Source organism: Melospiza melodia, chromosome Z (assembly GCF_035770615.1).
Source record: "Melospiza melodia melodia isolate bMelMel2 chromosome Z, bMelMel2.pri, whole genome shotgun sequence".
Lineage (NCBI taxonomy): Eukaryota > Metazoa > Chordata > Aves > Passeriformes > Passerellidae > Melospiza > Melospiza melodia.
In genome coordinates this window covers 53,097,646-53,124,029 of record NC_086226.1, presented here as the reverse complement: position 1 = coordinate 53,124,029, position 26,384 = coordinate 53,097,646, and the positions used below count along the sequence as shown (strand labels likewise).

Here is a 26,384-nt window from a genome sequence, read left to right as displayed (position 1 = left end):
GCTCTGTGTGAGTTGATAAGACACAGCTATTATTTAATGTCTCAAGAATCACACTGAGCTGAACTGAGCATGAAAGGATACATCCTGAATCATTCATGATTAAGACAATGAAAAGCAAGTCAACTAGGGTGACATATAAACATGCATGAGGCCTGTTGCGTGATGAAGTTGATGGTATTTTGTTAAAATCAACTTCCATCAGCAAGCAGGGAAACAGAAATGCACAGCCTGGACAATACCAAAGTTCTTCAGTTTCTCAGGCAGCCATGAAGCTGCATCCTGCCCTGCCCTGATATATGTACCTGCAGAGCATCCAATAAGAGGCTGCAAGTGGAACTTAAAATGACAAAGACTGGCTTCAATTTCCCTTCCTCAAAGGCAGCAGGAAACACTTGCGGAAAAATCAGACAGAAATTAGTGAAAGGACACTGCCACAGGAAATGCTGTTCCCGTCAGTAGAGCTCTGAAGTCCTCTTTAAGGTACTATGCTTCGCCTACAAGCAATCCTCAGCATTTCACAGCAATACTTTTTTTTGTGAAGTATGTCCTCATTACATAGGGATGAGAACTTTCCACCACTCTCTACCAATTTTTAAACAGTTAAATAAAATACAGAGAAAAAAAAATTTAAACTTACAGACCTATGGCACCACACTAAGGCAGTTTCAGCTTGAAGTTCAGTATTTTGCATCTGTTCCCTAGCTGCAATTAGTTCAGAATTTCCCATTTTAATCTTTCCCATAACTGCTGAAAGACAATAGCACATGCACAGTCTTTTACTACTCAATTTCTGCCCTCACACTCTCTTGCCAAAGAGTCTGACCACAGTTCTGCACCTGCTGGAAATGGCACAAGCCAGTCTGAGCCTGTCCTTGCACTATATGCATATATTGGTTTTAGACTCTAGTTTTAATTTCGTTAGGGGAAGAAAAGTCTCCTATGTATTTATTTACATCACACGATTTTTTACACTTTGTTTCACAGGGGTGACAGGAAAACCAGTCAGAAAGGAATACTACAGATTAGTAGTTTTAATGCTACATCATGAAAAGTTAAACAAAGACAAGAAAAGATTGAGAGAGCAAAAACCTGTTCTCCATAGGTCTGTGTTTAACTTGAGGTGGTGGCCTTAACTGCTCTGGAAAAATATTAAGGGAGTAAGATTTCATTGAAAATATCTAGCATCTTAATCTAAAAGAAACCACGCTTTCAAAACTTACATATATTGTGCTCACAAAAGAGAGTTCTGATTTTTAAAAAATAATGTTACCATAAACACTGCAATAATTTTCCCCACTACAAAATGAAACCGTCAATGTCCACTTCCGACCCTTGTCAGAAATTCACTTTTGTCTGCAAATACATATAGAGGAAGACTCATAAGTAGCTACAGGTACCTGTTATCTTGCATCCACTCTCTGTATTATGGCTACACTGCTTACTCTGGAGCAGCATGCTTCAAATGTTGATCACTTAGATACCAACATGCTACCAGAGTTGAGAACTGCAAAGACTGTGACAGATACCAGTTACACCTAAAAAACTTATACTTTACAGTCTTGACACATGCAGAAAACACTGCCACCAGTGGTAACATACAACAGTCTGCAAGGAAAGAAAATTAAGTTTCTCCAGCAAGTATTGTGGTCTTACAGCTTTTAATAAACTACATAAAACCAATCAACAAACTGATAAAAGCAGCAATCAGAAGTCACTCATAAAAACAAGAAATACAATGTGACTGCTTAACTCAAGTTTATTTTCTTCCAAACTCATCTGGAAGCCAGGAAACAGTCCTTCTACATCAGGAACAAGATTATTTCTCTTCCACCTTTGGTTTCCTTTGCCTACTTCAGCCCTACAGGCTAGTAAAGGTGGAGTCCATAGTTTGTCTGATTCATTGATAGTCACACCTTGATTGTGTTTGCTTCCAGACAAGAAAATACTAAGAATAAACACTAATCTATTTGGTGGATTTATTAATTCTGTTTACAAGAATTCTGAGTGCTTGGAAACTTTGCTGTGTATTACCTTCAATTACTCGTTTCTTCTTCCCACCCAGCAATTTCTCAATACATCAGAAACAGCAGTCAATTAGCTCAAAAATGAAAAGATAGAAGGTTTTTATTTAAAGCAAACAAAATTTTAACTCATAGCCATTACCATGAAAATGAGCAATACTCAGATGCAATTTCTTCAGATTAACACAACAGATTTTAGTATTTGAAACAATAGACAAAAATATTGCCCCTTTTAAGGCAATACAGAACAGCACAATTTTAACATCTCTTAAAGAGATGAAAAATCAGTGCAGTGGATTCTGTGGCGATTGTATTTTCAAGTTTTGATTTGGAATCCTTATAAAGACAGAAACTCAAATAATGTGTTGTCTCTCACACTTTAAACCAACTGAAGTATGATACCTGCTAATTCTTTCTCAAGATAAATAAATGATTCATACTCTATCAAATCTCAGTTGCTGGAATAGTGTTCATCTAGGAAGCAGAATACATTTAAGACACCTATCTCCCTTTCTGATCTAAAGAGTTTTTTGTTTGTTAAATCAACACACTACAAGTGGAAGTTTACTAAAATACCATGAATGTATACGTAGGACACATTTCCTTTTACTCCAGATTTAAGTGCAAGTTTCAGCTTCAGGCATTGGCTCATGATTGAGATGGCAATGCCACACACCTACAGAAGTACCAGCTAAAAACTTCCAGTGCCCTGTAGGTCACGGCAGGTTGTCAGTAGGAGCTTACACCATGGATGACACAGCCAGTGAGGATCCCAATTCCCTTCCTCTAGAGCATGCTGCCCTAAGGGTACAAGGGATGGTGCCATGGAGCCGGGGAGCTGAGCAGAATAGCCAACAAGCAAAGACTGGACATTCCACACTTGACATATTTCAGTATCATCTCACACTCAGACGATACTGATTGCTATTTGCATTTTTAAAGTAAAAGACTTGCTGCAACCAGCTCAACAGGAAGGGATTCCTGATACAACAGAATACTGCTTTCTGAAGAGGAACAACCACTTCAGAAGGTTGTTCCTTCTGAAAAAAGACCATAGTTCCAAAAAGACCATAGTTCCACGTATTTTCTTCTATCAAGAAGAAAATATTTATATGAATTGTCATTGCTCATAATTTCAATCATCATTCATCATAACTACTTCTGCTGAAAATAACTATTCTAATTTCAGCATTTCTGCAATTACGATTTCTTGCAATTTTTCCTCCTAAGAGAAGGACAATGAAAGAATAAGTCCTTTAAGCCTTTAACATGTGAATACCTAACAAATGGTAGTTTCACTAGGGAAATACCTCTAAAATAATCAGGTAGTTTACAATTCTCTTTTCAGCCTTCCTAAGAAAACATATTTGCAAAGCAAATGCTAAGACATTTGTAAGACATGCATGCTTAATATGTTCACAAAAATTCGCTTGTCCAAGACAGCTGGATACACTAAGTACATCTTGGTGTTCAATTCATTTGAATGGCATTTCCCCAGTAAATCTCCTACCAGAACAGACAGAATCTGAGTCAAGCAACACCTAATGGCATTTATCTTTAAATTACATCAGCATTATTGAAGTTTTCACACACTTTTCATCTAAAATGGATTTCAACATAAAATAACTTCTTGTAGAAAAGCAAAGTTTAAGGCAATGCCGTAAAAAGCAGAACAGAGGAGGAATAGATCAAGAAGAACTATCTGGTTAGGAAATGCAGATTTCATTCAATGTTTTCCAGTGTGTAACTTCTGTAGGATCACCCTTTGTGGAGAGCTACTATGAACTGCGGTAATTCCAGACAAATACTCAGGACACATCATATATTAAATGTGCTTTTCATGATACTACACCTATAAACTCTAACAAGAGCATCTAGAACATGGTAAACACATGAAATATAGGGGGTAAATAACTCTCTAAACAGATTAACCATATGATTAAAGCAGCTCTCCTTAAACATGTTCATATTAATAGAGTCATTAGTCAGAAGAATATTCCTTCACAAAGTTGTACCAGTTTCACACCCATGATCCTCTACTATAAATATGTCTGGGCCAGAAATGTATTACACACTCACGAAATATGATGCACCTAGGCAGAGAAAATGCCTTAATCCATAAAAGTAGCCCTTAATCCAGTTACTCCTTCTTGCACCATCCTTCTATCGGTAACATTTTTGTGGGCATGTGATAAACTAAGCAACGAATTTATCCACATGGAAGCAGAGCCCACTTCCAAATGAAACAATTACATTTTTTCAAATATACACACCATCCCAGGACCAGTCTACCATAGGGTTGACCCAAATGCAGGATCACCCCTCACATTACCACTGCTGTCTTCTGCCCTCAAAGTGCACAGAAGACTTCAGCCCTCGACACAAAAAATCTCAAAGGTGAGACTTTTCTGAGCACTCCTTTGAGTCAGGAAACAAAAGCACAGTTAAGGGACCATGCAACAGCATTTCTGTCAAGCTGCTCATTTTATTAGAGATACCAGTAGTTCTCTGGGCAAGATAAGGCACCCAGTTCACCTCCTCCACTACACTGCCACCAAGTCACACTGGTATCAATCATATCCTAATCTTTTCACCTCTCAGGTTAGTATCATGACTGGCTAAGCCTGAGGTTTCAACTAGCCTTTAGAGCACCTGTTAGATATCTGGTAAATCAAATCACCAATATCCAACTTCACAGTGAATTCAAAACAATAAATAAATATAAGCTAGTGCAAATTAGGGGCAGACATACCAAGTCAGTACAGGTCAAATGAAGAAATTAAATACTGTGATCAAAAGTGTGAAGAAAAACCCATACTCACAAAACAATGTATTTTTTTTCAGTCATAGCAGACAGAATGAGAGACAGCAAAACCACATTTGCATGCCCTGTCTGCTGTGGATTTAATGGATTTCTGGCTTTTTGACATGGAATAATTCTATGGTTTACCAAAATGCGAGACTCTGGACTTGTTAATTTCACATTTAGCTTGCTAGGTCTGTAATCTTGCCACTCTTTTAATCAAAAAGGTTTCAGGCGAGCATTTACATGAAAAATACTCATTCACATCCTAACATTTTACCCACAAAAATACACAGAGGTTGGATATATTCTGGTTTATGAAAATCTGTTTTGCACAAACTATGATAATTATTCCTTTTTGTAACAGCAGCTTCCCATGACAATTAGAGACTTAGATGTGCTATTCTGTTTGCATTAGAAATTTGCCAGAAATATACAAGAAAGGAAACTTAAAATTACTGAACTACCTACCGATGGTTTGCAAACCTGGTTGTGTAAAATCATTATCTGTTTTTCACAAAAGAAGCAGAAAATGCTGGGAGGAGTAGGATGAAAAATAGGTTTGATGACAAGCAGATAGTTCAGACTGTGCTTCCTTTGTGTGAGCTTCAGTGAAGATGTGAGAATAAGCTGGAAAATAGTATACTTCAATATAAAGTGAAATCAGTTTAAAATTACTGAATTATATATTGAAATAAGTCCATTTTCACTACTATAACACAGCAAGTGTGGGTGAAAGCAAGGGAAAGAGATGTGAGAAAACATGTACTTTTTTATGTCACCAACAAGGGATACAATTACTTTTACCATCACAAGTATAACTTCTGCTCCTGAACATAAAACCGAAATTGCTTTAAACTAGCTACAGAATAACCCAAGGAGCTGGATAAATACTCAGCACAGTCAAAACTTGCCAACTTCTCAGTTATTAGGACCTGAGCAAGTCTGTTCAAGCACACCTGCATGTACTTCAGTAATACTCTTAAATACCACCCACAGGCACCAAACATCACTTTAACTCTGTACCTGCAAACAAAGTATTCAAAATAGATGCCATTTTTCTGCAGTCTAAAGCAATACAAAATCACTCTCAATATCCACTGCAGAACCTGTGTTATGGTTGTAAATCTCCAGCTCTACTGACTAACCTAGACTGTACACTGAGATTTTATAGTTTTATTATATTCATAGCTGTTCTGCATCCAAAGTTGACTCCCTTCTGAAGGAGGGTAACCACAACAGGTAGAAGCAAACTGATGTTTAAATACAGAAAGTGACCTGCTTTACCACCTAAATTCCACTGCTCCACCAAAGTGGAAAAGCAGAGCAGTGTTGCAGAAAGAACCAGATATCAAACCTTTATTTTATATTCTATTGAAGAGAGTCCTTAATCTAGTACTTCTTTTCAGAAGTTCAACTTGCATTTATGCTCAAATTACATTTACAGCTTCTCTTGTGTAGGGTATTTATATAGTAAGGAGTGATGATTCAGTCAAAGCTGTGATCCTCCCTACTGAATATGAAGCTGGTTTTCCTAATCTTTTGACATCTCTCATTGTCATCACCTTCCTTCCTTTGCAATAAATAAATCAAGAAAGAGCCTTGAGGAATTCATTGTGTAGTGGGCAGGTAAAAATACAATCATGCTTAAAAAGAGATTGGGAAACTATCTATTCAAGAGCTACACCAAGATCATGCCTCAGACTAATTCTGCGTAGTTCCACATAGAACCAGCCAGCACAGAAAAGTGTATCAAACTCCCTATTATCCCTAACTTTACAATGTAATTGCTTGTACCAGAGAACCAAAATCCCACTGTGTTGCAACCACTCATGCATAGCTACACATGCATTGTAAAGGTTGCACATGCACACAGGTCACATGAGTACTACCACAAAGTAAGAAATTTTGGTTTTCCCCCAAAAAATCCCACCCTGGTAAAAAAGCAGTATCACCCCATTGTCCAAAGGGAGAACAGAGACTGAGAAGATGGACTACCACAGGGAAAGCACTGACTGCACTACCACTGAAGGGTACATTACTCGAACCTGTTAATTGCAGCTGGAACAGAAGGTAGCAGAATTCACATGAGAAACAAAAGGAGGACAAAACTGTTTGGGAAAGAGCACTCTGCCCCAAGCATACCACCCTATTGGATAAACACAGCCACTTCTAAGTGACTCCCATGCAATAGCATCTCACCTCCTGTTTCTTAACGCTTTGCTCTCCAAACGATCCCCTGTGGTAAGGGCAATGCTTCAGGAAACAATATTACTTCCACTTCCCAGAGACAGAGATCTGAAGCAGTGAAAGCCACAGGTGAAGTCTCCAGAAGATATGTAATGGGATTTTTAAAAATATCTTAACAGACTAGACATGTAATTCTGCAGAATGTTAGCAAGAGAGAGATACTCAAGAGGATTTTCTAGAATACCTTAGCACATGGGGGCTTCTACCCTTACTTACAGCTATGTAAATGTAGCTTTGCATCCTAAAAAAACCAGAGCATATACCAGAAAAATCCCAAACTACAGTCTTTAGCCCCTAGTCTCCCTGCTCAGGAATGACACAGTGATGAAGTCATCAAAAGCGTACACAAGTTTCCATCTTCAGTACTGAAGCTACTCTGCTGAGTCTTTGGCTTAAAAATTATCGAGATCTTTCTCACACAGCTCACAACTCAGTCCTGCAAAAACCTGGTCCCTGCAACTCAGTCCTTCTCCAGCCATGTTCCCCAGATAGCTGAAAATCTCTGCTAGCACTTTATTCAGACATAAAATACAGCAGCAACACATTAAAAAAAAAAGGAGTGGAGATCAGACAGATTTCTGTGTCATAGCATAGAGGTTAAAGAGCTTAGTCGGACCATTTTACACATTACTTATATTCTTTCTTTAGTTCTCTTTCCCTGTCTAATAGGTTTCTGTGAAAAGTGGAAATATGCCCAATTCTTCCCTTGGAGAAGGAAAGTCTCTTTTCCAGTCCCTGCTTAGAACCAATGTACATAAAAAAAACACCACAGGGTAAACCATGTAAATAGGTTTTGGGCAGGGACTGTAACCCAGTACAAATCATCCAGCTGACCAGAATCTTTCCGGGGGGATAGCACAAACTGCACCTCTCCTCTTTCAGCTTTAGTGGACCATTAAGAATCTCACACAAACCAGAGTGTTTTCTGCTGGGTATATCAGTCATTTTTCTGGGACAGAAGAAACATGGCTCTTGCTAGTAGACAAAAAAAAACCCCACCTGAACTGAGATGAATCAAGAGTCCTGCCTTCTGCAGCTTGTTTAAGAAAAATTCATACTATGCTTCTACTTTGATATAAACATTAGGTACCACTCTGAAAAGTGATTCTGAAACTACTAAGCCAAGGCAATGTGTCCCAACAGCACCAACTTTGGTGACTTCAGGCAATGAGAGATTTCAGCCACTCCTGCAACATCAACATTCCCCTATGAAGTCCCTCCACGTGTGCCAGATTTCTTTGGTACCATGCTGAGTCACACGACACACATCAAGCACTTATCTGCTCTCGTCCTGCAGCCCAGTGGTGCAAAAGTGCCCACATCATTGCTCCCATCTTGCTGCAGAGAGCAGTCGAAGTAGCTTATCCAAGGTCTCACGGGAATCCTTTGACAGCATAGTCTAGAAACTTGCACCAGCTTCCCTCCAAGCCCCAGATCCTGGCAGCTGCATCTCATCCACCTGAGAGCTTTCTGCCTTGCTTTACATTAATACAGAGAGGCATTTCCTCTGTCTACAGATTTTCAGGCCCTCCAGGTCTGTCACAGGCTTGAAAAAAACCCTCTTGACCCTTAATGCAGTGCATACTTACAACTGCATTTTTCTTTCAAAATGTGTAAACTAAGATTACCCCAGGATTCTTTCACCTACACAAAGAGATGTTAAAAATCAAGGCTTCAGACAAAATATACACCTGAGTTCCAAGCACAAAAATAGAGCTAACAGCAACTAAACAAAGGACAAAAGATAATTCCTACATTCATAAGGCCTCTATGTCTATTTGACTGAAAGAATATCTGAAAAAAATGTTGCAAATGCAAAGAAGCTAGACATTTGTATCTGCAAAGCAAAGTCCCATGTCTTTCCATGGACGAAGGCTCTTTAGGTGTATAATAGCAAGGCTACTAATGTTAGTTTTAGAAGCATCTTGTATACATGCTTGAAAACTCATCCTCAAACAGAAACCTACAACCTCAGAAAGAAAAAAGCAACCACATGTATGCTCGGGGGGGCCCTCTTCTTGTACAGTCTTGTGGTGTTGTTCCTCTTTCCATCTCTAAATGCATGATCAAACCTAAGAACAATTTTCATCCTTGGTAGATCGTGGTTTTAGAAAAAAATGTCAGAAAGAAACCATGCCCCAGAAATTTCTAGGATGTCACAGGCACACAGTTGTAAGACTTTTTGTTATGCTGCCAACAACTGAAACAGGAGGCATTTTTGGTGTCACTAGTCTATAGAGATAAACCAGGGAACTTTGTGGGGGTAAGAAAACTAACTGCCTAGTAGATACTCATGGAAAATATTCTATTTATGTTCTTCGTATTCAAGACACACTATTAGCTTTGTTTTCCACCTCTAGAAAAGACTTAAAGCAGGGATGTGCAAAGGAAGCAGGGTATCATTCTTGAATTAATTAAACCAAGAGCTTATACACAATTTGCTTTTCAAGAAAAAATACCTAAAAAAATAACTCTGATAAAATAAAAAGTCCCTTGACATTTGGATGAAGTTGCCAAGGATATTTAATGCGGCAAATAAGCAGGAAAGCCTCATCAATGCTTGATTTTGCTGTTATTTTAGATATTGTTTAAGAAGAGACAGAAAGAAAACATACACCTTTCCAGCAGAAATTAGGAAGTATTGATAAAAACTGTAAATAATCAACATGTTCAGACTGCAACAGCCTTCTGCAACCAGGACAGAAAAGTCTACTGGTCAAGTTGAGTATAAGAATAGACAATCTATCCTTTGTTATCACACTGAGACAAGCATACAGGGAGTGTTTTCTGCCCAAAGTTTTCCAAACCTTGTGTTATTCAAGACTGTGGATGTGTATTTCAAGAAGCACCTACTTTGTATCTAGTCAAATGCTCTACAAAATTACAGAAACCCAACATTAGCGGTGCTGTAGCTGACTCTCTTTTACACATCAGCGGAGTGCCATCTTTCAAAGAGGGCACTAAGAAGGTAGATGGTTCTCATACAGAGTGAAGTATGGCACTGCAGGGAAGTAGGAGATAGAAGAAAACCAATTAAACAGCTTCCTCCAAACATTCCCTTTTCTTTGCCTTCTCCATCAAATGGAAAAGCCTAAGTGTTGTGGCCTGGTTTGGTCTTAAGCTCTTTTCTTTCCTTCTCCAAATGTTATCACAAAGACCTGACTCTGCTATTTCCAACTTCAGTCTCCAAATACAATTAACAGAATAGCAGACAGGAGGACAGCTCAAGTATCTGTGGTGCTATATCTCCTGGTAACCTCTGGAGCATAAGGACAAAGGCTACTCCAAAACAGTTAAGGTATAAATGGACCTTGTTACACAGTGAACATGGGTTTGCAAGGAGTCCTCTTCCTTCCACAGCAAACACATCTTCATTCAATATTCAGTGATTCTAGAGAATCTCTCATCTAATAATGGATGTTAAGTAACTAAATCTTAGATCATGCCCCATCACGCACATATCACTACCATTCAGTAGAGAGACAGAAATGTCACAAGACTGTTGTAAAGGGCTGTAGAGCTCAAAAACTTGCAGCTGGAGTAACCCCAGCCAGTAATTTGTTACAGGCCTTGAATTAAAAATGGCCTCTTCCCTGGATCTGAGGAAAGCAAGCCCCTGGACAAGCACCAGCAGGTATCTAGAGCAAAAACCAGAACAAATAGCAACATGGACTTTTCTCTGCAGATCCACAGTACTTCACGAAGGACGAGTACTGAACTTTTTCCTCCTGCAGCCACCATAAAAACACAGTGGAAACTCACATCCCTCTGAACTAAAACCACGACACAGTTTGGCTCAGCTGCTGGTCTCAAACACCCGCATGGAGTCCATGCGGCCAGTGGCTTCTTGGCTGTCAAGCAGCAAGATGGTGGCTAGTCCACTTCAAACCCAACACAGGACCTCTCAAGGCAGACAGGTGAAAATACAGCACTAGTTATTTTGTCTCCCTTGCACTTATAAATAAGAAAGTGTAATTGGAAAAAAGCACTGTGTCATCAAAAAGAAGTCGAGAATCATTTCAGGTATGAAGTGTGGCTGAGAACTTCTTATTCACCCCCATAAAAGGGTAGAAAAGGAGAAAAGTGGCTATCCAAGATAAAAACTTTGCTCAAAGATTTCTCTATTTTCCCACTGGTTGTTGTAGTGTGTTCTGTTAGTTTATTTAATTACTCCCCTATTTTCTGTATCACTCCCCCATTTTCTGTAATGGTTCTGCCCTCACCAGTTCTTCCCACCATGGTATTGTCTGTCATTTGGTTACCTTGGTTACTCCCGCCACAGTTTACCTCAATCCTCTCTGTTATGTAATTTCCCCTCCCCTGTGTTTCCTTATATGTGAATTTGTTCTCCTCCCTGGGCCCAGTCAATCACTCCCCACTCCTCCTAGTTTGCCAGAATCTTCTGTGCTTAGGGAGACTTGATTGGCTGTGGCTCCAGGGCCCCTCCTTTACATTGTTTCTATTGGGTTTTCTCTCATGCCCGTAATCCTAAATCCACTCCCTTGCCTTCCCCTATTGGGTCCTTTGTAAACCCCTCCCTGAATTCCTCCCTCCTTTATAATCCTGTTGCGCCCTGTGTTCGAGGTCACTCACTGGCAGACACGTTAGATTCAACATGTGGGTGTCTGTCACTCCCTGGCTGACATGTTCGGTTTTACAATAAATCTGACAAGTCCCCAGTGAGTGTCCGGACTCTTTACTCTTGTCGGCCAGCAGCAATTCCGTCCGCTGTGAGCACAGCCCGAAGCCTTCTGACGCTGAGGGGTGCTCACCCATTTGCAGCTGGGTGTTGGCCGCCCTCCTGCTAGCCGGACACCTGACCTTAAGATCACACCATGCTGCAACTGGTTTTTAAAAGTAAGATTTGAATGGCATGATATATAGGAGAAATTGGTTTACCAACCACATATAAGTTACTGAGAAAGAGAGATTAACCAGATATCCAAATATTATAATCTAGAACTCCTATTGTCTATCTCATTATAAGGAATGTGCAAAAATGAAGATCCACCTCTCCTGCCAAGAAGCAGAGAGACTTGAGAAAGCATTTTGATTACACTTTTTCTTTCTCTTCCTTAACCCCCAGCTAAAAGCTCGCTCAAATTTGCCTTATGAATAATTTTAAGTAATACTGTCAAGTTAACATGGTAAATGAGAGCTTCAGCCATGGAGCAACTGTCAGTAACATCCTGTAACCCTAACTTTGCCAGGTCTGAGGTCTGTGCACCATCAAACAAGCATTCTATCACCCTCTACAAGGATCTCACCACTGTGCCAGTTCAGCAGGTCCTCCCTCATCCACAACTGAGTCTGTTGCTGTAACCCCACGGGCACTCCTGCGTTCTGAGGAAACCAATTGCCTTGAGGACACAAAAGACCCAAGCTATACCTTTTTGCTGTTGTTCCTGCTATTAAAATGGTCAACGTTAAATTTCAAAAGCATTTACTGTCACTGTCAATATGTACCACAATATTTTATTAAGCATTTGCAGAGAAGCATGTATTGGCCTTGTTCTGACTTGTTGGTAAAGGGTTCAAAGTCAGAAAAGACAAGGGGCTAAGATCCCCTTTGCTCTCCGAAGCACCCTTTTGCTGCAGTGTATGTGCACCAAGGGCTGCAGCTGTAATTGAAACACAGGTGATGTCAGCAGCAGATCCATCCTGCCCTCTCTGTGGTGCTCCTCCTTCACTGGCTACTCAGTCCTAGGGCAATCACTTCTTCCTGGGGTAAGCATGAACAGGGTAAGAGCAGGTTCTAAAGAGCCAAGCCACATCCATAAGCAAACAGAGTAACACAAAAGAGGTTTCCTGTACTTTAGATAGAGAGCAGCATTTTTAAAAATTAAACGCTATCTGTAGTCATACAGAACATGCACACACTTAAGTAATACAATACCAAACAAAATCTAGCAGCAGAGCCTAGTATTATGCAGATTCTTTTTAACATGAAGGGGACAAACTTTTACTTCTGCTCAATTGTGAGGTGTTCTGCCAAGGTTTTTTAAGCAAACACGAGAAAAAAGAAAAGCACATGTTCTTACTGCCAAATGTTTCACATCCCAAACAGTGAAAAGTTTTTCTTCTTTGAAAAATTAAAATCTCATGCAGCAAATGTCAAAAACCTCTGTGTGTGATTCTGCAGAGAAGCTATTTAAATAGACCAAAAGAGAGGCCAACTTAGAAGATCACCACTCAAAACTATGTTCTCCACTTCCTTCTAACACATGAAGAACTGTCACTACCCTATCTCTGCCACCTAACGACACAAAAAACTTAACAAGAAGTTCCAGAAAGATTCTTTCTATATTTTCAGTTTGGTACTATTTTTCTTTAGAAGAGTACATCTCACATTTTCTGAGAGCAGGAAATTACAACAAAAAATTGTCAGCTGTATGTCATACTTAGCTCCATTGGCTTTATCCTGAATCTTGGTATGTTTTCTCCTTACTTGCAAAACAAACCAACTATGGAAGAAAGAAGCGAGAAATCTAAGAAGCACGAGACATTAACAGTTTGGCAGCTTAAAAGGAGAATGGAAGTAAAATGAACTCTAAACTTACGTTTATCTCATTATTAATCTTCAGCCAATCTCATGATATTCCAGTAACTGTCATGATTTAACATTTGGAGTTGGCAATACAGCATACCATACAACTATATAACCATAAAGAGACCAATTCAAGTTTAGTATGGGGACTATAACTTTGATTTGCCTGACATTTGCATATTTAAGTATCTTAGCCATAACACCACAGTGTTCAATACCAGAGCATTATGCACCTGTCTGAGGCTAAGGAAGACAATTTTTATGTCAAAATCCTATCCATACAGGCAAGAAATCACTATTAGAGTTCTATTTATTATTTGTTACATATTTCAGTTATATTTAAAAACTATTCTTTAAACAAAAGGAATATGGACACCTGCTTTTGACATTATGCCCAAAACCATTTCTACTACACTGAACTACAGAAGTTGTGCCACCACTAAGACAAACAGTTATCAGGGGAAAAAATTCAGAGAAGTACTTAAGAATAGAGTGGGCTGGAAGAGGAAGAGATCTTTAAGTTCATCTAGTTCCACTCCCCCTGACATAGGCAGAGACATGTTCCACTAGATACCACTGGAACTGTAAAACTATTACTTTGAAGCAAGACAAAACTTGTAAGGATACAGATAAAAAGAAAGACAAACAGGTATTCTTAAAACCAATTAATATTTTTGCATTTTTAAACAAAGATTTATTTTTAACTTGAACATTCAATTCTGACACAGAACAGCATTTCTTAAATGTAGATAGGTTTGGCTTCCAGATACATTTTTGTCACCTCCTGGCTAATGCAAGCATCAGTTTACATAGCCCATGTTTCACATTATCATCTTTGTTCTGCTCCCACTGAACCTTGTGGCTGAACAGGTTTTCTGAAAGTCAGTGACAGATGTACACAGTCTGCAGACCACAAAGGTAACTTTTTTAACAATTTTAATTGCACTGTACACAAACAGACCCACATTTTTGATAAGCCAAATTCTCTATTACATTCATAAACAGTACTCTACAATTATCCATAAAAGAAAGAAATAAAAAGTAAGACCAAATTGACAATTTTGAATTCTCTATGTCTGAGAGCCTCGATGCTAAAATTTTTTCATTAGTTTTAATTCACTAAGTCTTTGGTATTCAATGTGATTGACTGGTGTAAGCAGGCCCTTCACATTTTGTAACATAAATCAAAATCAGAATCTTAAGGAGCTTACAATGGCAATTATTTCACATGCTTGAATCCTTGTGTTTGAAGTTATTTCCTTAACTGAGACAAGCAGCCAAACATTTTTAAACCAGCTTTACAATCAGCTCTGCAGTCTTAATTCTACTTTCCTAATGTCTGTTTTGTGCAATGAAAGAGCTCCTCTAGGAAAACTGGTAATGAGATCAGCAAGTGTATAACTAAAACCTGCACCACAATGCACATACACAATAGGGCAGGATCAAGTTCACACAAATGCTGTAAAGCCTGGGCATCCCAGCAAAGCAATACTTCTCTCTGAAACCTATCGGCTAATTAATGTTTTTTTCCTGTTCTGAATGACCTCAGCACTTCTTTTTTGCCCCTAGAAGGACAGCAAATCTCACCGCACAAAATGGTGCAAAAGCTATATACAAAATGGTGACGTAGCTTCCCTCGCTTGGAGGACAGTAAGTCCTGATTGTTCCGAAGGAGCCTTATGCCTGTGTCATATTTCCAGCCACACTGGACAACCCAAAGAGCAGTGGGGCCAGGCAGGAGGGGAGCTTCTCACTGCAAAGGTACACATCACCTTTCTTCTTCCCTCTGCCTTCCCTCTCCTCTACCACTGCCCCATAGGAGCTGGGGTTCTCACTGGAACACTCTCCCTTTTTTTTAATGAAAGGAACAGCAGGTTGCTTTCATTAAAAAAAAATTTAAAATGCAAATAATTTTTATAAGGGAAACTGTTAGGTGACCATAACCACAGGGGCACCACTGGCTTCCTCTGTAATTGCAAATCGGCCCATAAACCAATACAGTCAGTGAGGCAGCATCATAGCAATTAGTATCTTTCAAAGACAGAAAAATGCTTTTATGTTTAAGCACTGTAGAGCACAGCCTTTTGCCAGTAAAAACAGAGCATATGTCTTAATTTAAACATTTGCTCAGCATGTTTTGTGCTACTTCCTGTGTCTTAAGCATCTGTCTGAATTTGCCTAAACAAGTGGGAGAAAACGACACTTTCCTTTGCTGATAAACAGCAAAAACTGTATGATATGGAAGTTCTTGTCATCATGCACGCTATTCTGCAGTTGCAAAGGGAAAGGTTATTTCAACAGTAACTCATGGAGTAGTAGCAACAACAAACTTCCCAGTAATTACCAGGACCTCTCCACAGAACAGCTGCCTAACAGCTGTGAGGAAAAGAAAGCACAGAACCTTGTTACAGAACTTAGCAGCTATTACCAAGTAAAAGGTTCTGGTATACCTCCAGAATAATAGATTTTCTAACTTTTCATAAGCTTCTAAGCTTTTCTGCTGGCTTCAGAGGCTAAATAACCTAAAACTGGGACAAACAAGCCTCAGTTGTCAAACTGATTTGACAGCCTATTTTTTACATTTTGTGACTTTAATCAAAATGCCACTTGTTTTTCTCTTCCTCCTTAACAGTACTGTGTGAGCTGCAGTCTTCAAAATTTCACTTCTAATCTCTTCTCATTTTGAAGTTTTTCTGTTTAGTTCTGACTACCCACTGCTTATATCTCTATTAAATCTTTCCTACTGTTTACAATAGAGAACAAATTCAGTCAGTATAATTTTAGTTGGCTTTCCAGCTATTTTTCAAATGCAAGACAACATACACTCAGCAACTGAATGTGTCAAAAGAAAGTCGACACATGCATGCGTATGCATTCATGCCAAGCCCAGGATTTTGCCAAAAAATAAAGAGGAGAAAGAGGAATGTATTTTTCTGTTGCACAGGTAGAGCATACAAAAAACATTTCTCTGTAATGTATGTGTTTTATCACCATCAAGATGAAAAACCGTCAAAATTCTGCCCTAAATTAAACAAATTGATTTCCGTGTTTAACCCCATAGGAAAATAATTTACTAAGTCTTAAGAAGCAAGTAGAGAAAAGGCTGGGATGTCATAGAGCCCATATATTAACTCTGTCAGCAATAAATCTCCTCTTACTCTCCATACTACTTTCTTAAATAGCTCACTATAAAGCCCTAACCTAATTAAAAACAGCTTTCTCGGCAACAGTGGCCTTGATTTCACTTATTTACACATTAACTGCAGCCTCCGTTTGGCCAATCCAGTCTATTCCCCGTACCACACAGGGCCTTTTATCTGCCCTGGACAGCATTTTCTCCAGCAGATGAAGTAGATGCCGATTGATTTGCTGTCGAGCATGGTAAATTAATAGCAACAAATTGCTGAGGGCCCCATCTCACTGCTCCACCATGCTTCGGCAGTTTTGCTTTATTTGCTCCATGATGGGCAGCAGTCAGGCCTCTTCAAGTCAATTTCTTCTTAACAACCTGCAATACTTTTCAATGGTGAAAATAGAGCTATTCCTTGTAAGACAGAAATCAATATCCTATTGCCCTTAGAAAATGCTAAACAAGCAGTATTGGCAATCCACTTGGTACTGGAGGGTATCAGATATAATGCAAATCCATACTGCTTCCCTCCTCGTAGTTATTACAGCTTGCTAAAAGGTTCCTAATGCCATTTATCATCATTTACCATCGACTACTGCAGCTATGGTTATGATATCCTATCAGCTAGCAGAACCCTTTCATTTCTATCCAATTAATATTTTAGCAGCACTCAAATGGTTGCTACCCAAGTCTTGTAATAAAATTTACATGGACTGGACTGATTTTTTTTTTCCCTGTGATCTTAAAATGCCATTTCATTTATTTTTCAATACCCAACTTCTTAAAAGACCTAAATTTTCCTTCCAAAAATGCTGAAATTCAACATTCTAGTACATGAACTAGTTCAAATATGACGGTCTAGGCAAAAAGTGTGAAAAAGAATTTATGTATTGACATCTCCAAAGAAACACAAAATAAAAAATTAATGCTGTATCTTATTTATACTTTCCATCAGTCCCATTCATAAATATCTCTTGTCTATAGCCAAATACAGACACTTATTTTACAATTACAATTCTCAATTAAACATGCAGCAAGGGTGTTTGATTACAGCAATTTAAATAAACTGTTTACCATAACATTAAAACACTCTAATTTCAGAAATTAAACCAATTGACCACTTCCAAGTACCAACAGTATGTTAGAAACACAGGGCAGTCAATTAACTATTCATTCATAAACTATCAACTGAGCCTCTTAAAAATGTTTAAAAAAGCAACTTAGTAACAAGTAGGGATCTTTAGACCACACTCAAGCATTATGCTAATATTAAAATCTAAAACAGTAGGGACATATCTGCTTATACTGCAACCAAAATTCCTAATCCAGTATCTTTTTTTCCCAGAACATGTTGATTTTGAAGCCGTATTGATCCTAATAAAGAATATCAGAAATCAGCTTAGTATATTAGGCTATAACATCACATGTGACAACACACCCTACATTTGTCTTTTAAAAAATTACAAATGCCTAATTCTACAAGTCTAACGCTATTTACTCAGTTACCAAAATTTAAATTAATTATGTTCTCAAACATAATTGTTAAAAATTGGCAACATTATGCAGGCTTAATTAAGATTAAATCCAATTTACTAAATGTACTTTAATTGGTACTAATTACATTAGCTTTCCTTTCAGAATGACAAATTCCCCATAGGTTTCACTTTAATAGTCTTCTATCAAAATCAACACAGGATGACTGATGATGAGCATCACATAAGGGGTGGGAAAAGAGATGCTCTTCCCCCCTCTATGCCCCCAGCCACACAGGCACACTCACTACTGCTGCTTTCTGCACGTTTATCCTTTTATCAATTTGCTAAGTCACAGAGTCATGACTCTATCACACATCATTTTCTGTTCCAGTGAAAAATTTCTCTAAAAATAAATACTCTGTGGCTGGAAGCAGCCAAGAAGAACAGAAGCTTTAACAGAAAAATACACAAAGGTTTCAAATATCAGGGCCACCAATTACTAGGGTACTTCCAAGGACTCCAGGGAGTCCTGCTCTTGAACCCTTTGAGACGCAAATCTAATAAGTGAATAAGCCTAACCTGATCTTGAGAACTAGGCCCAATTACGCCGAAGGGCAACTTCACCGCATTATTGCCTGCTTTCCATTACAAGGGCATCCATTGAGTACATCTGGAAAAGAACCCGAGAGGAACCAAGGCTGTCTGCCCAGAAAAACAAATAAAGACAGATATGCCTCTGTGCTAAAGTGAAAAAAAGAAAGAAAATATAATAAGTAGGTGGTTTGCAGGGCTGTCTGTATTTCATAATGTGATAAACTGCCCTCAGGATTTTTTATATGATTGAATTTAGAAAGCTGGGGGGGGCAAGGGAGAAGGAAAATAAAAAAGGGTGAATTGCTCAATTTCAGCCGAGTGAAATTCAAATATGGGAGAGGAGGAAAAGGGAACTTAAGGTGGTAGACTAAAACAGCTTCACACACATCAAATGAAGCAATCAATGCCATCTACACAAATATCCAACTGGACCGTAATACCGTGATCATAATGAAAAATGGTAATATTTTGCATTTGCTGAGGCAAGAGGAAAAATACAACACTGTGTCAATAGACAGGGAGATATGAAAGACAGGAAATTGATATCAGTTTTAAGAATGTGAGTGAACAAGTTTCTTAGCCACAACTAATTTGATTCATTGTCTGACAAAATATTTCAGTGTTTTGCATGAAAGTACAATACTTAAAACTTGAATAAAATTAATGGTGATGGAAAAAGGTGTTCAATTAAAATCCAGTGCTTTGTAATCCCCACATTTAGTTGTCACCAAGTATTTAATTTCTGCAGAGTATCACTGATGACTCCATCACCATAAATGTATAAAATTTCTGAAGTAAAACGTTTAGAAATTAGAAGTTTAAAGTCCTTTGCTGTGGGTTTTTTTTTTCCCCCTTGCTTAATACAATTCCATTACACATTGCACTTGCAAACTGATTCTGTTGCAAAGAATTTTGTGCTGTCGGTGTAAGTCTAAAGCGCCGCTGTAAAAATGGGGTATCTAGAAATATAAACAAGTTTGACTGCAATGCTAGCTTTAAAACGCCTGTAAGAATTTGCTACGTAGGTGGCCTGTAAAGACTCTGGTCTTTGTGAATTGTTTCCATATCTACAGCTTTACTGATTGAGGATTTGTTTGGTTTTATTTTGTTTTTTGTTTTACTCTAATGGGGCCTGAAACAATCTGGATATTCATTTGAGAACAGACCCAACACCTCTTAGATTCAGTGACCAATTTTTCCAACCGCACACACGACAAGGATCAGGTCCAGAGAGTCAGCATGTGCATACAATCTGATCTCTGCAATCACTACCTTTTCCTGTCAGCCATTTGTTGAGTCTTAACGTTACCTTTGAGAAGGACACACATAATTCAAAAGACCTACGTATGTCTGTAAAATAACGTGTATGTACAGGGTTCCATAAGTTTGGAGCTGCAGAACGCAAAATGTAGCTGCAAATGCTTTGAGAAGGGAAATCCCAGTGTGTTCGTATGTATGCCATCTAGCAAAAATGGCCCAAATCAGTTCTGTGGCATTGACGTGCTAATGGAATACAAAATATAATAAATAACATGAAAAAGCTTTTGAGTTCAAAGTCTGTTGATAAAGATCAACAAGATAAAGAAATCCTATTTCCAAACCCAGAGAAATTCCAAATCCCTAACTTTGAACAGAAGCACATACAAACCAATTTTCAGGTGATCTTTCTTTTCCCATCCAATCATTTCTTTATTTCTGCAGTTTATGCTCCCCCAGCAATGCCGGTGAATTGCTCAACCATTTGCTAAAATGAATTGTCAGTATTAAACTCCACTACATAAAAAGTTCCCTCACTGGAAAAGAGGTCAGATGTTCAATTCATTCTCCTCTAGAGAAGGTTAAAAAACACACATTATCAAATAAGAAACTCTAATTTACATTAGCATACACTAACTGAGTAATCTCTTGCTAATCTTGGCCTGAGTGCTAGAGTTCAAGGCACAGAACTGATTGCTGTTCTCCGGTATCTAGAGGGGGCCTACAAGAGAGCTCTAAAGGGCCTTTGACAAGGGCACGTAGTGATAGGACAAAGGGAAATGGCCTTAAACTGAAGACATGGCAGGTTTAGCTTAGATATTATGATAAATTCTTTACTATGAAGATGGGGAGGCACCGGAATGGGGAGGCTGACAATGCCCCATCCCTGGACATGTTCAAGGCCAGGCTGGATAGGGCTTTGAGTAGCCTGATCTAGTGGAAGTTGCCCTGCCCATGGCAGCGTTGGGTGGAACCAGATGATATTTAAGGTCCCCTCCAGTCCAAAGCATTTTATGATTCTATACTTACACCATCACAGAAAGATCATTTACTCCTTTGTGTTTGAGATACTAGCACACTACTTCTGGACAGAAGTCCAAGTAAGCAGCCAGAGGGAAATATCAAAATGGCTGTAACATCAACAGCATTTGTAGCTCCAGCTTAAATCACCCTAGGTTAACCAAAAAATCCATTTTTTTCCACACATGCTCCCCTTCCTAATACGCATATCCCAAAAAATAAACCCCGAGGGTTTGAGACCAGACAGTAAAGAAGATACAGCCCACAAACACTCTCCCTGTGAAGTATAGGAATGCCTGCATGTGCAAAAATTGCATATGGAAAGTCAAGCAAATAATGCACAACTGGCAGACAAGACCAAAACCTACAAAGAGTCTGCATACCAAACATAAGACAGAAGATTCAGGGTCAGGTGAAGAAAAAAAATTTCTGATGCACTCCTGCATGCAATTAAAGCAAGTCACACAGAATATGTGTGTTTTAAGATTGATAGGAGAAATTATACAGAGCATTCTTACAACAAAAGTAATTCTTTACCTACCTGTTTATGCATCTCTATATTCAGCCCATAGGACATCTCGTAATACTAAGAAAAAATGAAAATTACTCTATTAGACTTTGCAATTGTGAAAACTATTTTGGAATTCACTTTGACTGAAACATCATCTGTACAAAGACATACAAACCTACACACATTAATTTGCTTTGAAGAGTTCCTGGAACTACAAAGAGTGTGTTTCCGAATAAACTTTGTTTTCAAGGATTAAAAGCAGAAAATTATGAAGATTCTATTCACTAGCATACATAAAACATGCCAAAAAAACACCCAAAGTGCTTCAAGCATATGAACATATAAATCAGCAATGTCTAACAGACCAATTCGATATTTTAAATTAAAAAAAAAAGAACGCAAAAAATTCCTGTAATTAAATGGCAGGTATTTAAAAAAAAAAAAAGGAGAGAGCATGGAAATTCAGGGCCAGAGCAGACACACCAATCTAAGTACGTCCTGCTGTGCCCCAGTACTGCAGGGAACTCTTTTCAGTGTGCAACGTTAATACCAAACAATCTCCAAGACTTAGGCATATCAGGCATTAAAATGACAACTGCGAGCCTTACAATTTGCTTGTGCTCTCCCTTAAGATTTTTTCAAGGTTATTTACTCTTTCTGTGTATACAAGAGTATTACTTGTCTGGTGCATATGGAAAATGGCTAATCCCTCAGAGATGTACAAGAGGAGAGATATCAAGAGTTCCTCTAGAGTTATCATGATCCATCATACAATTACCTGTTTAGAAACATCTTTCTATGCACATAATTTAACCAGGCAGACCACAACAACTGAGGAAATCCCTTTCACAGCTGAGATCACTGACATTCTCAATTTAATGAAACAATGATTCAGCTGCCGAAGAGCAACAGATCTTCTAGAAAGCAGACTTTGGATTTGCATGCGCTTATGTACAATTTTGTCTTACTGCCATCACAAAAAAAAATACTTTCCAGAACCATTTTACAGAACCTTTTCAGCAAAAGTGAAAACATCATCCCCAGGCGCACTATGGAACTTGCACACAGCTTGAAAGGGCTGACAAGTGATTTACTAGCATTTGGAAGAAACATGCTCAATTGCTTAAAGGATTAAAAAGCCAGTTTCACACAGATACTGACCACTGCAAAGAAGTTAAAAGACCCCAGAAACTACTGATTTATAATGGAAGCACTGATGCAACCTCAACAACAGCAGCGCTACTACAATCTTCCTGTTTGCCTCCAGCAACCCGAATGTATGTCAGTCTCAGTATACCAGGCTAATAGACATTTTGAATTTGTTATGCAGCTTGCTTACCATGACATAATGTCGCTGCATCTCTGTCTTCTCACTGGCCAGTTTTTCACATTCTAGCTTTAAACTGTTCAAGACACAAAAAGGAAAAAGCATGGGTACTTCATAACACTAAAGTGACATTCTCTTGAGCACCGGCTGCTCCCCTTTTCTCCACTACCCAAACATAAACGCATATTCCAGTTCTTGCTTGGGAGTTTAGGATGGAGATTTGCACTTTTCCATTTTCAAAGGATACCATGCAGCATCCTCATCTCCTAAAAGAACTGCAGACACACATGTGGTATCCACAGAAAATTATTTTTCTGACAAAAAAACTAAACACTGACACTGGTTCACAGAAGAAGCACGCAGGGTTCATATCTTTTAACAGTTAAGCTTGAAAAGCTACTAACAAAAATGTAATTTGGGTTTCAGAGTTTTTATTTAGGTGTTTTAGAAACACCTCTTTCTTTTACTCGACCCACAGAAGAATCACATGCACATTACCGCTTCAAGAAAAACTTGTGGATTTGAATTTTTGCTATTTGCTATTACTGATGACAGAACTGCAAGCACAATACTGCGTGTAATTTAATGAATACCGTGGTAAATACTAACGCTTCGAGTGTTTATTTGGTTTTCTGAAGCCCGCTAAACAATCCTGCCAGAAGTCACTTGTCACTTTGAGGACACAGCGCTGTTCCACCTAAGGATAATGAAACAGCTCGCCGCCTCACTTCCAGGTTATCAGCACTTGACATGTCAATGAAAGGCGCGAGGGGGCCGAGCCAAGACAAGATGCCTGTCCTGAGCGGCATTTCGAAGAAAAGCAGCGGACGAGGCCAACCAGACACATATTTTTCTATCAACACCCGCCCTCCCCCACTCCGCACCCAAAAGTAAACAAAAAGACCAAAAGAAACAAAACAAAACAAAATAACATGAACAAAAACGGAGCGCGGGGAAAACAAGAAAATCCGCTCGGCTCGGGGCCCACCGGAGCCCCTCGTCCCCAGGGTCGGGAGCGGAGCGGGATGTGGAGGAGCCGGCCCGGAGCGCCTGGCTGGGGTGGGTCCGCCCCGCTCCCGGTTCCGCCAGGGGTCCCGGGCCCCCGCCCCGCCGTCCCTCCGGGTGCGGCGCGGAAAACGGCGAGAGGAAAGACTGCGCGGGGCTCGGGCAAAGTAGGCAGTCTTACCTGTGGTACTGAGCCTGCAAAAACTGAAACTCCTCCTTTATCCGATCGCAGGATTCTGAAATGGTGAATTTAAAGGGCTGAGCTGGCTGGTGAGGAGCCTGCAAGCAAGGAACATCAGGTCTTTTAATCGCCCCCTCTCATCCGGTCACCACCTCCTGCCCGCCGCCGTCCCCCACCGCGGCCCTCGCACCGGGGCTCCGCCGAGGCGCAGCCCCCCGGTCCCCGCTCGTCCGCGGGCGGAGGCGCGATGCCCCAAACGGCCCGAGATGCTGCCCCGACGTGTCCGCCGGCGGTGCGGGACCGCCGCTGCAAGAGCTGCCGCCCGCTCGGACCCTCCGCACCGCCGGCAGCCGCGGGACGCGGGGCTGGCGCCGGGACCGCCGCGCACCGGGCGAGGGCAACTCAAACAAGCCAACCCCGACCCCGGGAGGCGACGGCGGCGCGGCGGACAACAATAAGAAAATGGCTACAACTCCGCGGTGCCCGCGCCTGAGCGCTGCCCGCGGGGCCGCCGCCGCCACTCACCGGGTGCCGGGTCTGCGGGTACATCTTGCTCAGGTCGCGGATCATCCACGCCGCTTCGGGGGGCGCTGGCGGCCGGAGCGGCGGGGATCAGGGCTGCAGGCGCGGCGGCGGAGACAGCGGGCAGGGACGCCCCGGCCCCGCCGCCCCGGGGCTGGCGGGGCACCGCCGGCAGCAGCGAGGCGCGACGGCGGCGGCGTCCGCGACGCTCGGGGGCCGCTGCCACATCCCCCGGGGGCGGTCAGCGGGCGACGCCGGCCGGTTCTCCCGAGCTCCGCCGCCGCTCCACGGGCTCCGGCGGGCTGCGAGCCCCGTGCGGCGGAGGGCGAGGTGGAGGAGGGCGGGGAAAGCCCCTCCGCCGGCGCCGGCGCGCGCTCCACCGGAGATTCCCCCCACCGGCAGTTTTCCTCCCTTCCTGAAAACTTTTACTGCTGCTGCCGGCGGCTCTCCCGGCGCCGGGCGAAGCGGGGCGCGGAGCCCCGGCGGGGACGGTGGCTGCTGCGGTCGGGCGGCTGCTCCGCTGCCGCGGCGGGGGTGCGTGTGGTGCGGTTGCCCTTTTGTGCGGCGGTCCGGTCTTCGCTGCTACCGCCAGCACCGCATCTCCCCCGCTAGTGCTGCTCGACCGCCTTTTGTTTGGTTTTTTTTTTAATTGAAAAAAAAAATTTAAAGAGCGAGAAAGATTTAAAAATACGGTACGGTCTGGGCAGCTTTATTTATGTCTTTTTTTTTTTTTTTCCTCTCTTTTTCCCTCCGCGCCTTTCGAAACTCCGGGAAGTGGCGGTGGTGGCGGCGGGGACGCGCAGAGCGGAGCCCCGTACTCGGCTCGTCAGCGCAGCGTGGTCCGGCCCAGCCCAGCCGTGTCCTGCCCAGCCCGGTCCAGCCCGATCGCCGCTCCGCGCCGCTCCCACAGCACGCTCTGCCGAAGTGACTCCTTTGACCAAATTTAGCAGCGGCTCGTCATTAACATTCTGATACATATTCACAGCAGCCGGAAGGCCGCCGCCGCGGGGCACCCTGGGAGTCGCAGTCCTCCCGACGCCAAGACTGCCCGCATGCAGCCGCTCTGGGGACTACTTCTCCCATTAAGCATCGCGACGCTGTCAGCCGCTCCCCTCGCGGCCCGCCAATGAAGGGCGGTGGCGGCGGCCAATGGGCGGCGGGCTGCCGTTAATCGCCGCTCGGCACTAATGCCCATCACTTCGCCGCTGACAAATGGGCGCGCGGGCCCGGGCAGAGGGGCGGCCCCGGACTCTCCCCCACGTGGGGTTCCGACGCGCCGCGGGCCCGCAGCCAATCAGGAGGCTCCCCGCCGCCTCTCCGCCTCCGCTCGCCCGCCGCCCGAGGCGGGGCCCGCAGATCGCCGGCGTTCCGCGGCGCCGGCGTTCGAACAGGGGAAACATTTGTTCAGCCGTCAATCAAAGTAACGTGGGGCCGGTGTCGGCTGTCGCCACCGCCGCCGCTCCCGCCGCCGCCTCCTCCTCCTCCTCCTCCGCGCGGGGCGGTGGCGCGGCGGGAGCGGGGGGCGGCAGGGGGCTCCGCCCTGCGCCCCGCCCGCGGGCACCGCCGGGGACGGGCGCTAATGAGGGGCAACGTCGCCTTAAAAAGGGGGGTACAGCATCGCCGCTGCCCTCGTGGATGGGCGGGGGAATTGCCCCTCCGCTGCCTGCCGCCAAGGCGAGGCGCTCCCGCCTGCCCTCGACCCGCCGGACCGGACCGGTCTGGTCCCGGCCGGGCCTTTCCC

At 41.8% G+C, this 26,384-nt stretch overlaps 1 protein-coding gene across 4 annotated transcripts in view; it reads right to left on the bottom strand.

Moving 5' to 3' along the window:
* The window catches only part of LOC134431707 (transducin-like enhancer protein 4), a 98,109-nt gene extending 73,357 nt beyond the window's left edge, over positions 1-24,752 (bottom strand). For all 4 annotated transcript variants that reach the window (XM_063179836.1, XM_063179838.1, XM_063179837.1 and 1 more), the window contains exons 1-4: positions 24,647-24,752; positions 24,122-24,219; positions 22,948-23,011; positions 21,639-21,683 (exon numbers count right to left, since the gene is read on the bottom strand). In XM_063179836.1, coding sequence (XP_063035906.1) covers positions 21,639-21,683; positions 22,948-23,011; positions 24,122-24,219; positions 24,647-24,691 — 252 coding nt within the window. In that variant the 5' untranslated portion in view covers positions 24,692-24,752. The remainder of the gene's footprint in view (positions 1-21,638; positions 21,684-22,947; positions 23,012-24,121; positions 24,220-24,646) is intronic.
* Positions 24,753-26,384: the final 1,632 nt, after the last annotated feature.